Raw genomic sequence first — 16,498 nt, forward strand, 5'->3', positions numbered from 1 at the left:
GAATGGTAGAGAAATGAATACAGAGAGGTATACTCAGAGAAAGAAACACAAACAGAGAAAGGAGACACAGACACAGGAGGGAGATACTAAACTCATTGAGAAAGACACAGACACATATACAGAGGCACACACACAGAGAAAGACACACATGCATAGATACACACAAAAAGAGACACACATACTGAGACTCACAGAGAGGGAGAGATACCAGAGAGAGAAACATGGTGAGAAGGAGACAGAGACATACAGTGTGTGTGAGAGAGAGAGGGAGGGAGAGGGAGAGGGAGTTGGGGAAGAGACACACTGAGATAGAGGGGCACAGGTGTACATGCAGACACACTCAGAAAGAGACACAAAGTTAAAGAGACATGGAAGATACACACATATACAGAGAGAGACAAACATATATGGAGAGGGAGACACATATACACAGAGAAACAGACCAAGACACATACAGGCACAGAGACACATGTAGAGACACATGCACACCAAAAGACACACCCGGAGACACCCACAAAGAAACGGAGTCAGAGGAGGACTCACCCTGGAGAGTCAGGGCCACAGAGACTTACAGAGATGTCCAGAGGGAGGCAGAAAAAGGTACTTTGAAACAGAGACAGAGACATGAAAACAGAGTCAGAGACAACGAGAGAAACAGAGAAAAGGATGCACCCAGATATGCACAGGCAGAGGGAGAGAACAGTCAGACAGAAATACAGTTTGAAAGACAGGCAGACTGAGAGATGGCCTGAAAAAGGGAGAAATGGTGGATGGGTGGATGGAGGGATGGGTGGATGTATGGGTACATAGGTAGGTAAGTAGAGCACATCTATCTATGTATAGAGCAAGGTAGAGAGAGGGCCATAAAGACAGAGGTTTAAAAAATGTTAGGTTTTTAATTGAAGTCTTTTACACTAAATCTGGATACAGTTGCAAATCTGAAATCCTTGGAAAACAAATCATTCTGAATATAGTATTACATATAACTGAAGACTTCGGCCTTTATGTTCATCGTTTTTATTTCGTCTAAATTAAAAAAAAAATAGAATTATTACCAAAACATTGCACACATCTCTTTTGATTCCCCCTCCTTCAACAGGGCTCTTTCTTTACCATTTATCAACCACACTGTTACCTTTTTCAGAAGGTTAAAGGCCGTTTTGGGGAACTGTTCTATCATCATTAAACTAAATCAGTTAATAGCTATACAGTCTTTTGAGGAATAGAAAGATGCTGTACTGAGTATACCTTTTTTGATTTCTGCGTTTGTTTTTGATTTCTACGCTGTTATAAATTTTCTTGTCGTTTATGCCGACCATTAGCAACATTTCTCCTCTTATTTGTGATTCTAGGCTACTTGTTATGAGTTTAGAATCCAGGTAACTGATTGCATTGTGTATAAAGGAATAGCAAGTAATACCTGAGTAACGTAGTTAAAGGTTTTTAATGCAAAGTTAATAGCTTTAGTGAATGGATTTTGGGGCACTTAATTTTAGTCTACTCTTTATATTCAAGTTTGTGATAAGGATGTATTGGTGTGAAGCCGAAAACTGATTTGTTGTAGTTGTTTTTACTCATTTATGCAAATAAGCAAGCAAACACTCTTCTTTTGAAGAACTCAGAGCAGTTCTTACTCAATATATGTACAAAATAAGAAAAGAGGAAGTAAATAATGATGCCCCTGTTGCTTATGTTTCCTATTCAGAGGCCGCATTGCTATGAAAGCCATGTCGTTCACATTATAGACAAAAGGATCTTTAAGGAGCCAAAGGAATTATTTTTAATATATCTAAAGAATAGGGGCTATAGAGGAAATACTTCTCATAAATGTAAAATAACCAGGAAAGATGTTAAGGAACGGAGCTGCTGAGGCTGCTCTAAGCTGTCCTAGCTGCTGTAGGACACTTATGGAAAGGAAGATTTTAGGGCTAAAGACAGATGCATAAATAGTTTGCAGGAGGCACAGACGTGACTGAAACATCATTAAGAAAATTTGCATTTTTACAGACATTTTTTGGACATTGGAAATAGGAATAAGACATTCCTTTATATAAAGGGCCTATTAATGAAACATTATTAACGAATAAAGTTAAACAGGTAAATGTAGTATCTTTTAGTTTTGTGATAAGTGATATGTTTAAACAGTAAAATCTCACATGGTTATTTCTTTGATATCAGGGTTCATGGGATTTTTCATAAAGCACAGATTACTTCAAAGCTCTATCTTACAAATATTCATAGGCTGTTCTTGTAAATAGTTATTTTTATTTAAAGTTATCTTATTTTTTTAAGGAAATGGAGCTAATTAAAAACTTTTATTACACTTTGCATCATCTTAGAAGTTTTATTATAAGGAGTGCTGAAATGGTTATTCTTTTCCTAGCTTTATTTTAGAAACATTGCTGAAATATTTGATGTCAAAGAGTATGAGGTAAATAATGTTAACAGGTAAAACGATTACATTTTTCTCACTTTTTGTCAGTATTCTCAGTTTAGAAAATGTAAAGCTGAGGTTGGTAGGTAGGATGAGTGAAGACATCTACAAACTGTCTAGGTTTCTTTAGGTAGTTAAAAAAAAATCCTGAATGAATGAAATTTTAGGTTGATGAAAGCAATAGGTGAGTGAGTAAACATGTGTTGTCAAGCAAGCATTGGTAACATCTTCTGGCTTCTTAAGAAGTAAATGATGTTTTGTCCTTTCATGAGAGCTTTCTGTTTTTCAGCATTCTTTTTTTTCCCCTGCTTTTTAAGAAAAAAAATGAAATGGCACAAAGGACATATGCAAAGTTAACCCTCAGAAAGAGTCAGTTATTATATGATTGTTTAGCCTTTTTTAGCATTTACTTATTATTTACTTAACTATGTAAGAAAAAACTCATGGGGGTCAGAAATCTCTTACGAGTAATTATTTGGAATAGTATGATAAATTTCTGGATAGCTCTTAAATTTTGGTGATTTTTATTAAATTAGCAGAAACATGGTTTAATTGTTTTATAGTACACAACAGTCCATTGGAAATAGTTTAAGTATTATTTATGAATAAACATGTCTGCCATAAGTATACATACCTACAATAATATAGGTAAAAATGAGGTCTGAATGCCAGTTAAATTTAGAATATTGTGAAACTTATTTAAATTTAAAACCTTTAGGGGTCAGTGTTCCCTAAGAAAGGTTAAAGAAGGTTACTGTGCCTACCCAAATTAAACATTGTTTGCTATGTTTTAAATATTTCTTACCAATTGAGGGTAGGAAATGGTAGGAATCATACAGCTTGAAGAAGCTTTAGACAAAAACCTTTCAATTTTATGAGTTTCTTTAATATTATTGTTAGGTTTATTATTTTAGGAAATTATATTTAATGTGTGTTTTATACACAGAGTAGTTATTTTCACTTATGTATTATCTCAATTTAGATATGAATCATATGTTTTTAAACTATTTTAAGCTTAAAAAGTGAGCATGATTCTAAATCATCAACTCATTTGAAACTTGAGAGATGAAAAACCTTCTAGAACTGCTTATGTCAATAGATTTCTTACATGTTGCAGTTTATTGGAGGCTAGCAAATATTTTTAAAAATCTTGCTGATTTAAGTAAAAAGCAACTGTTTTTATTTCTAAAGAGGATATGATTTTGTTTCCATGATTTTTATGGTTTTTCTATCAAACAAAATAAGTAACTAGAACTAAAACGTAGCAAAAGGTAACTTACAAGTGGTTTGTTAGTTTCTTCTTGAGTCAGAATACTATTTATTTTTGCTTGGCATTTGGAACCTGTGTGCCACCATCAACCTCTTTTATTATTGGTTCATTTATCTTTCTCTCTTTTCACAAAGTATGTGTTCTTTTTACTTTTTGCCCATATATTGTTCTGTAATTGAATTACATCTAAAACTATTGCATGATTTGCAAGCATTTTATAAGAGTAGACATATATAGAAACACCATGGGAAAACAACTAGAATGCTTTTAAATGTCTTTGATCATTATGACAAAAATTATGGAATCTCATATCATCTTCATAAACTATTTTATTTTAAAGCAGACAGGAAGGAAATGGCAACTTGCATAGAATGGACATCCATTTCTATCAGCGAGATAGCTGGTAGAAAAAAAATGATTCCCTAGACATTATGATTAGACCCTCCTTGAAATTCAAGGTTTTGAAAATATCTACATAATTAGTCATTCTGTATTGAATTACAGGATTTGAATTGTATTTAATAATTGGCTTTCTAGTAAGTAATGGTATATTTTCCTTGAATGAGTAACACAATTTTTTTTTGTTTGTTAATTTTATTTTTATTTGTTTAAATTTAAAGGAAAATTGCACTGGAGAACTAATGCATTTAATAATTTCAGTGAAATGTTATAGTAGAAAGAATATAGGTTTTGGAACTAGATAGACCTGGGTTTTAATTTTTCAATCTTCTATTTACTACCTACCTGGACTTGGGTGGAAGTTTTGTAGTTATTTTTAAGCCATGGTTTTCTTGTGTGTGGAATAGGGAGATACTTCCTTTAGGAGCATTTTGAAGATTAGAGATTGTGTATGTAAAAGCCCTACTACAATACCTGAAACAGGAAACGAGTTTATTTAATATGGGTTTCACATACCAGAGTAATTATTTTCAATAGTGTGGTGGTGATAATGGTTTTTATAGATGTTTATAAAAAAATAGATTGTTGAAGTATTTTACATGGCCTAGATAAGTGGTGGTTGTTGTCATTGTTATTCCATCCAGCTGTGAAAGGTAGATCTACAAAAAAGTTTCAAAATTATTAAGAAACATAAATACTAGTATTTGAAACGGTTATTATTAGTTTTATAGGAAGTTTATTTTCTTCAGATATAATGTCCTCAATATCAGAAACTTGATTTCTTTTAAGTAGCATAGTTTGTATTTACTATATTTATATTTTGTAGAATAGAATGTAAAATCAGTTAATATTCATTTAGTGTAAAATCTAATTTTGTCTGTATTGAAATCCCAATTGCAAAAAAAATCTTCAGACTAGTGATATCACACAATGTGCCTTTTCCTTTTGGCAAGTGTGAATTTAAGAATACATTTTTAATTTTCATTTTGCCATAGAAGGGTTAAAAAAAGAGCATATCGAGGTCTGCTTAAATTTACTATTTCTCTCCATAGGACCTAACTTAATAGAGTACTGGTAGTTTCTTACACATGACCATCCAGAATATTTGAGAGAGTAGTTTTAGGACTACTGGCAGTGAGCCAACAAGGATTGATTCATTTCCAGAGGAAATGCTAAGGCTATCCTTAAAAGCATGATGGAGGTTATACTGTTTTAGAAAAAATTAATTTCTTTTTTTTAAAATAAGTTTACAAAATAAATGAGATTCTGGGTGTCTGTTTTTTAAGCTTGATATGAATGATTCTGTCCTGACTCTTGGCCTCATTAAGAAAATGTAATGGAAAACCAAAAAATTTTTATAAGGGCAACTTAGTTTTCTAGCTGGTTATGAAGTTTGTTAAAAACTGTGTTTTGAGACTCGTCATTTCTGATATGAGTAATTCACATTTATGAATTTATGCCATAAATATTTTTTACTTTTATATTTTGGCAGTTTTTTAAAAAGACTTTATTTTGTAGAGCAGTTTTAGGTTCACGGCAAAATTGAACATGAAGTACACAGTTCCCATTATACCCCTACTTCATAACCCCACACAAGCACAGCTTCCCCCACTGTCAGCATCCCTCACTGGAGTGGTACCTTTGCTACAGTCGATGAACCTGCCCATAAATTCTTAATAAGGGAGAAGTTTGGGAGATAATAGGAGTCTTTCTTTATTTCTTTTTTTGTTTGTTTTTACTAAATTTAGGGTGTTTTAGGTAGGTCAGTTCAGGCTACTCTTCACATGGAATTCTTACTACACCTTTGGTCCTTCATTTTATAAAAATGACAATTACTAAGAAGAATAAGCATGAAAAATGGTAAATTTCTTTTTTTAATAGGACTGCTTCTCCATTGCTATGCTATATGATCCTCTCTTTGTACAGCTTGTGACTATTTCTTTGGTTTAAGGAAACTCAATTCTACTTTTAATAAGCTCTTTTAAATTTGTTTGTGGCCATGAAAATATAAATATATTTTTTTGAAATAGAAAAGTTACTTGAATTTTTCAAAAGTTTTTTGCTTTGTTGTAAGTTCTCCATTCTTAAGTTTCTGAGCTCTTTGATAAAAGTCCTCATCCATTTCTGGTTATGGCCCTTTCATGCCAGAGCACTTCCTGGACCACATAGTTACGACACAAATCTCAATATAATATTATTGAATCTTAAATTTTCTAGAAATTCAAATTTCAGTGTATCATATTTAAGATGATTATTATGGTCTCCATAGTAGCTGCATTTGTCACCTTTAGCGTAATTACTGTAAAGTCCTGAGTGTGCATTGGCATTTTGTTGATTTTGTAGATCTGAATCAGTATACAGTGGTGTATAGACTGAATTTATGACCATTTACACAGTTGATTCAGGCTGTCTGGCTGTTTGTAGAATAGGACTGATGTGACTACATTTACTCACTATTTTTGGTTATAAATAAATCTGGTAGTTAAAAATTTGGGGTTTTAGTACATGTATGTAAGTGTGTTTTAATCAAAACAACCTATCGTGTAAGACATTATTATATTTTGGGAAGAAGTTTCGGATACAGATTTTCTTTGTGTTTTGCCTTTTCTGTTTTTTGTTTTTTCTTGGGGAATGAAAAACAAATTTAGAACAAATCAGGCTATAAAATTTTGAAATTGGTTACATAGATTATTTCATAGTCTGAATGAATGATTGAATTAAAAATATTCTAATCTGTAGCTTTTGGGTAAAAGTGATAATTTTTGTCAAATGGAATAATTGTGTTGACAAGATGTAAGGTAAAAGTAATTATTTTAGAAAATTCTATTTGGACTTTATTTTTTGGGTGATTTTTGTCTTCACATATTGAAACTTTTTGGTACTTTAAAATCAGGGTGCTAGTGGATGAAAAGTTAAAAGTGATCAGTTCACAATGATAAAATTATACTTGTATAGTTACTGAATATGTTAGTTTTTGCTAATTAAATATTTTTTAAATTAAAAATCATATCCTTTTTAATAGTTTCACTGGCTGTACTTAAGGTAATTTGATGTACTCTAAAACATAGTAACGTTCTTTGATTTTGAGCATTTTAATATAGAAATATAATCAAAGTTAAGCACAAAATACCTTATTTTCTTCCTTAATTAATATCCTGTTTTTTAAAGTTTTACCCCTTCTGTTCAGAATTTTCAGGTTAATGTTGATCCCTAACAGATTAGGATGGGTAGGGTTTATTTAGCCTTAGTTTCCTTGAACCAGCAACACACATTGGAGGAAATATGATAGGAAAAGCAGGACAAATACATCGTCCTGAAGGATTCAGGCTTGTATATAAATTCTAACATTTGGAATATGGAATGTATAATATTCTGTATCCTTTCCACAGATTAAAATAAGTGTAGAGAATTTACAATTTGAAAAAATTCCCATTTTAAGTAGATTAGATGAATTCTGAATCTTCATCAAGAAACCAAATGTTGCAGAATTTGGAGTCACTGAAACCTTTTATTCAATTGCTTTTAAGAGTTCAAAGTTAAAAAAAAATAATGATTTCAGTTCAGCAAATCTGATTTTTTCCTTTCAGAAACCTTGATTGCCTATATTTTATAATCAACCAGTATATTTTAACACCAGGATAGTGCTGCATTAGCCCAGGTAAGAAGAGCAAAGACAAAACAAAAATTTTCATTAAAAAGGAAGTCCTTGATCTCCTGAGAATGCAGTAGAGACTAGCATCAGAGGCTTCCTCTGCATTTTTAATAGGCCATTGGTCTCTAATAGGTTCTATATTGGTCTTTCATTACCTTTTTCTTTTTTAAAAATCTCTGCCTCTCCCCAGAGTCACTTGAAACGAAAACATTATAATTTTTTCTTTTTTTTTTACTTAGGCTTTTTTTGTCTCAGGTTTTCAATGCTGCTTTTAAAAGTTAGAAAATGCTACTAACAAGGAGCTGATGATGCTATGGTGCAACTAACAAGGCACTAGTATAATAGTCACAGCTGATTAATAAAATGAGAGTCCCTTCCTTTTCCTTTTGTTCCCTCCCCCCAAAACAAATGGTGAATTTGAATAAAACATACATCATTTGCATAGAAAGTTATGTAATGATGCCATATAGACTATAATGATTTCCTAAAACCTTGTATTTAAAGTAACCTGAATTACAATGAGAGATAAACAGAATATTTACCCATCCCTTATGAGCTGCTGCTGATATGTAAATTTATTCTTCTACTTTGCACAAATATACTTTTGAGCTACTGCTTAAACACTTTGAGGTCCTTAGTCAAACAGTTTTAATGATGCCTCCAATATTATGAAAGTGTGACATTTGATGAATGTCTCATATAGTTTTGATATCTAGGCACATGTCAACAAAAAAAAATTGAACATTGGTTTGTCATGCAACACCTAGATAATTTATAATTTTACTGTTTATATCCATCTTGACATTTTTTATCTGCCAAAGGCAGGTTTCATTTGGAATCTTAATCTGAGATTTATTTGGTGGATCTGGAAATCATAGCTAGGGTTCCCACAGGAAATGGTCCATCTACCAACAGATTAAATGGCAGTCCTGCAGTTGTTAGGGGAGCTCTGCATTTAACACACATGCATACTCATTCAGTCAGCACTGGGGAGAAAAATTAAAGTAGTAACCCAGGTTTAGGAACAATGTAGCTAAAAAGTCCCATATTTGCTGAATGACAAAGGGTTATATAGCAGCATTTCATTTTATTATTCGTGCTTGAATTTCTTGTTTGCTCTGTTGAGTCTGCTGACGAATACTAATAAACGCCTGCAACAATCCAGACGAGAGATGCCTGGCAACAAAGCTATGCGGTGGACCTCCCTGATCTTCTCCAGTTCACAACCTGACCTTTTGAAAAATTGGCTGGGCTAAGCTGCAGAATTTGGGTGTAATGGTTATTGTTAACTCCAGCTTTAGGATTTATTAATTTGTGTGATCAAGACTTACCTATACTTCAAAGTTTCAAAAGACCAAATACAATCATCCATCCATTAGAACTAACATTGTGTTTCAGTGATTTCCACTTGGTATCTGACTGGTGATTCTTCTGTTTTGTTTTCCAAATCTAAAAATGTTCTTAAATAAAATGAAAGGCACATATAAAGAGATTTTTTTCTCTCTTTACAATTGTTATTGGAAAAGTTACCTTCCATAAATGGTTTATGGAATTGTTGAATTCATAGATAATTAGTATGTGTTCATACTTAGTAAACAAAAAAATATATAATTATGAAACCTGTTTTACTTGCAGTGGTAGAAATTTAAGACTTACCTAGTTGATTCATATTTTTAATTACTTTATATAAATTATTCTTATAACAGGAAAATTGAAAAGGTTAGAAATATATAGTAAGTAGCCAAATAGTTCATATCACGGGAAAAAAGAGAATAAAGAGTACTGTTGTGCTAGTTAATCTAATTTTAGGATAGTTTTCACAATCATTTTAGCTTAAATGATATTTGCAATGGTTTAAATAGGGTGAAAGAATTTTTACAAAGTTTTAATTTATGCAATATGTTCATAAGTTAGGCAGTGTAAGGTTTAGGCAATTACACTATTATACTGTGTTCATGGCCTTCATTTGATGAAAGACGTTAAAATTTAGAAGCTGAAACGTTACAATAGAACAGTTCTTGCACAGAAGTGTGTTGAATGAATATTGATGTGTTCATGACTATTTCAGACTTGAAACAAAGAAAAACTTATAAAAATTTGGTGTAGTACCACCACTTTAGTTTTTTAATAATAAAACAAATAACAAAATTTCAGTAAAGTGATTTCTATGACTAGTCAGTGGATAATTTGTAACATGGTACACTAAGCCTTTGAATTGTCTTAATCACAGGTGAAATAACCTTACCAGTTCTTTTTGACATGTTTATTTAGAGATACAACCATGTATGGGAATGTAAAGGATATAGTTTATTTTGAATTCATGTCCAAATGAATAAATTATTGACATTCACAGGTTTCATGATTTTCCAGGTTAACAAACCTTTATCAAGTCTTATTTCAAAATCTTATAGCTATATCCAGGCTCTCCCCCATCACATGTTTTTGACTTTCCTTCAATATATATAATACACCTTATCAGAATCACATAAAACTCTGTATCTGTGCTTTTCAACGTAACAGCCAATGGCTATATGTAGTTTTGGATGCTTGAAATGTGAGCAATGAGAATACAGAACAATGAAAATGAAAGTTATAGTACTTTTTTTCTTCTTCTTCTTATGGCTGGTCAAGCCGAAAAATAAATTGAAAACCCCCTGAGAGAGTATACAGTATCCAGGTAACAAGTTTGCATATTTTAAGCCAAGGATCCAAAAGTTACCTAATTTCTTGTGACTCCTAAATTAGAATCTCTGTAGGATAAGTACCTGTGGTCTACTAGCTATGATCCTGATCATATCTAATATCATGTGCCAATATGGTAGTGTTCAAATTATGTTACAGAAACACGTTATTTAAATTTCTTATTTTCCTGCCATGGGATTGAGTTTACAGAAATATACTCTTAATTTTCTTTCTGTGAGATTGAATTTTCTTTCAGGATCTTTCTTTAGATTAGTGTCAGGATTTCTGAATTTTGAAGTTCTGTTACTTTTGTAATTTATTAGTTTTATAATCTTATACAAACTTTATTAAACCATTATGTATTAACTACAAGTTTTAACCTTAAGTATTTTCTCTTTTTTGTATGTTTTTCATTGAACAAAGTAACATTTTATTTATTTTCCATGTTCATGTCTTCTGCTATTTTAATAAGAAAACTTTTTCTTACTATATGTTATTTATTCTTATTACATTTTAATAAGAAAATCTTTTACTTTTAGCTAAGTAGATTCTTGCAAATAATAATAGCTAACATTTATTGAGTGTGTATTCTGTACTGACACTTTTCCAAGAGATTATACAATTTAAATAATTTAATGGTCATAATAACCTTTTGAGGTAGGTGCTTTTATTATGTGCTTTTTACTGATAGGGAAATTGATGAGAGGTTTAGTAATTTGGTAAAGGTCATACAGCTGTGTGGTAGAGCCAGAATTCAAACTCTGCAGTCAGTCTTCAGAGCCCTTGCACTGTGGTTCTGCTTGGAAACTCTAAATACACCAGTATTCTACTTGGAAGGTCTAAACTTTGCTCTTGTACTCACTCATATTAAGTGGAACCACTATGATATGGCAAAAGTTTCTGATGTCCTTCTTTTATGTTTGGGGATAGAAAAACCCATATATGCATCTATGTGGAAAACTAACTGCCACACACACATAAAGGAAGCAAATAGTCGGAAATATTTAGTAAAGGGAATAAAGAATATTTATACACACATACAGATAGATAATCTATGTGTAACTCAGTTAAGGAATTGGTTAGGAGCAACTAGCTGATACTGTGTTGAAACTAATGTTTGCTTAGAAAAATTCTTAACCATTGAAAAAAAGACATTTGTTTAAAATATGGGACTACTATAGTACTTCCATCATGAAATCAAATTTACACTTATTTAATAGCAAAAAGTATCATATCATTTTGATGTTTTTACATAATGTAGTGATAGACAATATACAAAAGAAGCAATAAACGTGAGGTTTTTGTTCTTTTTCTATTTATAAAATCAGATGCTACGATATAAGTAATAACTTTTACAAAAAAAGAAAAGATAGAGTGTAAAGAAGTGGTGACCAATTATGTTAGCAAGTGTCAGAGAGCACATTAACAAATTGCTTCCTTTATGGTTCGTTTTAGATACAAGTACCCCTGAGTAGCACCTGCATCTGAAGGAGAGAGATCCATTTATTCCAATGTACCTGCCTATAGCACCTCCATTCCTCTTTCTCTTTTCTGCCACTGAGCTCTCAGGTACCTGAGATGTTGCTATTCTGAGTAACCCCTGTAGGATCCCTAGAGACAATTCTAGCTCAACCACTCTGAAGAAACAGTTCTGTAAACAGTATTGACCCCCCAGGGGACCATCAAATCCATTTACACAGATACCAGTTGTCACAAACTATTTACAAAGCCAGACAGAACAAAATTCCCCAGCCTCTAAGAATCCCTATTTGATTCTAGCCACCTCCTCACTTCTATATAGTAGTTGTGAAGTAACAGTTATTTTTGGCCATGAGTTATGATTTCTTGGGTAGCATCAATTTAACTGAGTATATTCAATTAATTCAATTCAATCAGTTTAACTGACATTAATGTATAATTGTCTGGAGAATTGAACTCAAAAGGGATCCTAAAGTTTTCTTTACTAGGTTAGGAAATAGTATAATGCTGTTAATTTTCTAGACTAAGGAACTGAGAATTTAGTAGCAACGCTAACATTGGGATAGTTGACAATAGTAATACCTCCAGGAGTAAAGGGAGAATTTGTTAGATCATGAAAATGATCCATTGGAAACAGTGTGAAAGTCACTAGGGAGATACAGGGTCTTCCAAGCATATAATACAGCTGGCCTAGGCACATGTATTAAGTATTAGGATTCTAAAAAGTCTTTACTAAATTTACCCACTTTGCCCAGATGAATAAACTGTCTCTAACAATAGCAGTAGGTGGCATTTGAGGAATAGTGAGTAATAATCTTCCATAACATCATTTTCAGATGGTCACAGGATAGGTTTACATGGCAGTGATAGCATTAAATAATAATAGCAAAAATTGGGGAATATATTTGGTTTGAAGTGGTTAAAATTCTTATGTCCAAATAATGCAGTGTGCCTGCAGAAGAGCAAATAAATAAAGGGATTGATAGTTGTCATAAAAAATTTCCTGTTATTTGAGAAAAGAAAGTTAGATTTCATAGACTTATGAATTATGAAGAAGAGATTAATAACTTATTCTATAAGTTCCTATGGAGAAATGAACTTAAATAGTATTAATTCTGTTAGTCATAATGATGGAACAATTAACAATGACATTGATTCAACACTGAAGCAAATTACTAAAGTTATAGAGTTTCCATTTCAAACCATATGAGAGAGATAGAGAGCAATCAATAGAATAGTTTTAGTTTAAACTTTCATCTGCCTAGAGATGAATTTGAATCAGAAGTGAATTGTTCTTTAAAACATTTATCTTATCTTTCTATTGGAATAGTGTATGAAACAGACCTATAACTTCACTTTTTGTTGCATTTTATTGGTATATTTCTAATGCAATTTTCTTTCAAGTGATGGGGTAATACAGCATCTCAACTAAAGCTTTTAGTGGCATCATCCTGTTATCACTTGATAGAAGTCCTTCTTCTGGGGCTGGAGAGTTTAGGAAAAATAATTGAAGACTGAGTTAGAGTAACTAAATACTATCGTATTCTCTGAATTTAAGTTGAGCTGTGACTAAGATAAAGAAAATTTGGTAAAATGAAGTATGATACAGCAGTATCTTAAAATTTGACTTGAAAAGTCAAAGTGTATCATGCCAGCAACTTACTCTCAAATGTTTCAGAAAAAATTATGTATGTGTAGGTAGACAGACATAGAGTAAATAATAAAGCAAGCGTGGTAAAATGTTAACATTGAGGAATCTGGATGAAGGGTGTATAGTAATTCATTGTACTATTTTTGCAACTTTTTTATAAGACTGGAATTATTTCAAAGTAAACAGGTAGAAAGAAATGACTGTTAACTAACAGCAGTTAGCTTTCTCATCTGGCTCTGTCTTCTTTAGCATGTTTATGCAGTCAGTGAAGTCTTTTGCATTTGTCTTTCATTTCTCCTCTCCATTTCTTGCCATTTTTCTGAATGACTTCAGTTTCTTGAAAGATGGCACTCCCTGTACCCTGATACCTTGACTTCCTCCTCTCCAAGTACCTTCATCATCAGTCTATTTAATCAACACATTCCCAGATCTACCACATCTTGGAATTTGTCTTTACAGTGTTACTCATTTTACAAGTTTTCACTCAACTATAGCACCTTGTCCTTTCTGTTCTGTTGTTCTACAGATTCTGTTTGTTGTTCTACAAATGTCTTTGTGTTTTTCCTAAAGCTATTTCTTCTCTTCTATACTCATTCTTCCTGTTCTCTTATTCTTATAGTCTGTCAACTTTCTCTTTACTTCACCAAGCTCAAACTCTTTGACAGTTCATTACTTTGCATATTTCTGCTTGTCCTGTTTTGGAACAAATGCCTTTGTGAAATCTTCTCCGAGTCTTCCAGTAGAGCATCAGGATGTCTAGCATGTTTTTTTTTTGTGGTCTCTGTAGCCCTAGCATACTCCTTAGTACATTGTATTCAAATTACTAGATCAGTTTGTCTTCCTTCTCTTACTGTAGAGTCCTTGAGGGAAGAATCTGTTTCTTACCCATCTTTGTTTTCCCAGTACTTATCACAGGATATATCACACTGCAGCATTTCCATGGATTATTATTAAATTAATGAATAAATAAATAAATTGAGGGCATCAAACTTTCTATACAAATGATCAAATTCTGATATCGGGTAATGCAATATGGCAGAGTAGAAAAGTATTGAGAGCATTCAGAGGATTTAAGTAATATTTGCTAAAACAGTTGGTCCAAAAAAAAAAAAAAAAAAAAAGACCGGAAGGAAAATTTTATAAATCAGCTCTGTTTACTCTAAAGTAAAATTAAATTCTCAGTGGAAGAGTATGGATAGTTGTAGAGCAGGTTCCAAATATCTGGTGAACAGTTTCAGTTAGGAATCTAAAAGCTTTTGCTACAGAGCAAGGATAGAAACATCCAGAAACAGAGCCAAATCATACAGTATGAATTCTTCAAAAATATTAAACATTTAAAATTAAAATCCAGAAGTGTGTTAGAACTTGATGAGTTTATTTTGATAATACTTCAGGGGGTTATAATTAGTAGGATCCAGGAGGGATCAGTAAAGAGCCCTGTTATTGAGAAGGTTCCATGTCTGCTCTCAGTTTGGAGAATATAGTACAGTCACAGGTTAAAAGGCAGTGATTTGCCAAGAGTTCAGGGATCATGAAATTTGACATTAGGTAAGCTGAAGTGAGAAAGAGAGCTATAAATCTAGTAACCAAATAGCAATATAGATATCAGGGATGGGGTAAAGTAAGCACTCACAGGTTAGAAATAAAAAACTGAAAGAAGAGAGATGCTGCACTAGACCCAGAAATACAGAGGTGAAAACATGGGACAAGTTGCAGATAGTGGTAAGTTTGGTCTCAAAAACAGGTCACAGAGTCAAGACTTAAGATTCTGAAGCAATTGATAAGGTGTTGTCATGGGGAACTAGGGGCTTTTTCTAGCTGGCAATGCTCCTTGGCTTATCCTTTTACCTTCTGAAGAATCTTTGTACCTCATAAACTGGAGAATAGCATAGAGCCTAATAGTTACCTTCTGATATGCCCCTGGAGACAATTTTTGTTATTTTGATACTGTTTTCCATAACTATTTATAATTTTCTTTCTTTGAATTGCCTATAAAGTTATATGTTAGTGTTAAAAAAGCATGGCCTGTTAATGATAGTGGTATTCCTTAGTGTCCATTTATAAAATTTTATAATACCTCATTCAGATTTGGGGGTACTAATACCAGCCTATTCTAGAAAAGTAGCATGATGAACATCTAAAGCAAATTAAGTGTTTTGAAATGTCAAGAACCAACAAATAATCTTCAGATACCATATTTGTTAAAGTTTAAAACAAAATATAATGAAATTTCATAGATATATCACAGTATGTAATTATGATAGCACTTTCTCCCAGTTTATTCCCACAAACACGGGGAAATAGAGAGTAATTGACCAAAAACGAATGGTTTCTGATCTAGCATTCAGCCACCAATAAGATAATATCCAGGACTTGGAGTTTATGACTGGCTCTACCTAATTTCAGCATATATGTAAGCAAAGAATTTCTTCTTAAAGAATGAGTACCTTATTTATGTTTCCCATTTGTTTTTATTCTAAAACTACTCTTCTTCTGCCTCAAAGGGATTTTAAGTTCGGCAAGTTAAAGAAGGCATCATCAACAAGTAGGTGAGATTCACCTGCTTTTAAAAGTTGAAGAATTATTTCTGTTGGAAATAATAAAGTCCTAGTTACAATCAGTATTTGTGCCTGTTGATCTGATTTACTGGTTAAAAGAGTTTGTGCGCTTGCTTGTGTGTCATTTTCTCCCCAGAATTTCACTATAACATCAGATATACACTCTTCCTTTGAAATAGCTATTATTTACTAGTTACAGCTTAAAATAACTAATATTTATGAGATAGCCAGGCATTACAAAATATTCTCTAATGTATAATACATATCTGATAAAATGGAAGTTAAAAATAATTCTCCTTGTATTATTTCCATTTTTATATGATGATGATTACAAAAATAATAGCTAACATTGATTGATGTGCCAAACACTAGG

At 32.3% G+C, this 16,498-nt stretch overlaps 1 protein-coding gene across 12 annotated transcripts in view; it reads left to right on the top strand.

Annotated features, from left to right (window-relative positions):
- Positions 1 to 16,498, top strand: part of MIPOL1 (mirror-image polydactyly 1) — a 303,329-nt gene that overhangs the window by 57,225 nt on the left and 229,606 nt on the right. For 6 of the 12 annotated variants that reach the window (XM_059914124.1, XM_059914129.1, XM_059914121.1 and 3 more), the window contains one exon: positions 16,072 to 16,112. The exons of 5 other annotated variants lie outside the window; for them this stretch is intronic. In XM_059914124.1, coding sequence (XP_059770107.1) covers positions 16,072 to 16,112 — 41 coding nt within the window. Of the gene's footprint in view, positions 1 to 16,071; positions 16,117 to 16,498 lie in introns of those variants that run through there. One more of the 12 variants, XM_059914130.1, reaches the window with a different exon arrangement.

Source organism: Balaenoptera ricei, chromosome 2 (assembly GCF_028023285.1).
Source record: "Balaenoptera ricei isolate mBalRic1 chromosome 2, mBalRic1.hap2, whole genome shotgun sequence".
Classification (NCBI taxonomy): domain Eukaryota; kingdom Metazoa; phylum Chordata; class Mammalia; order Artiodactyla; family Balaenopteridae; genus Balaenoptera; species Balaenoptera ricei.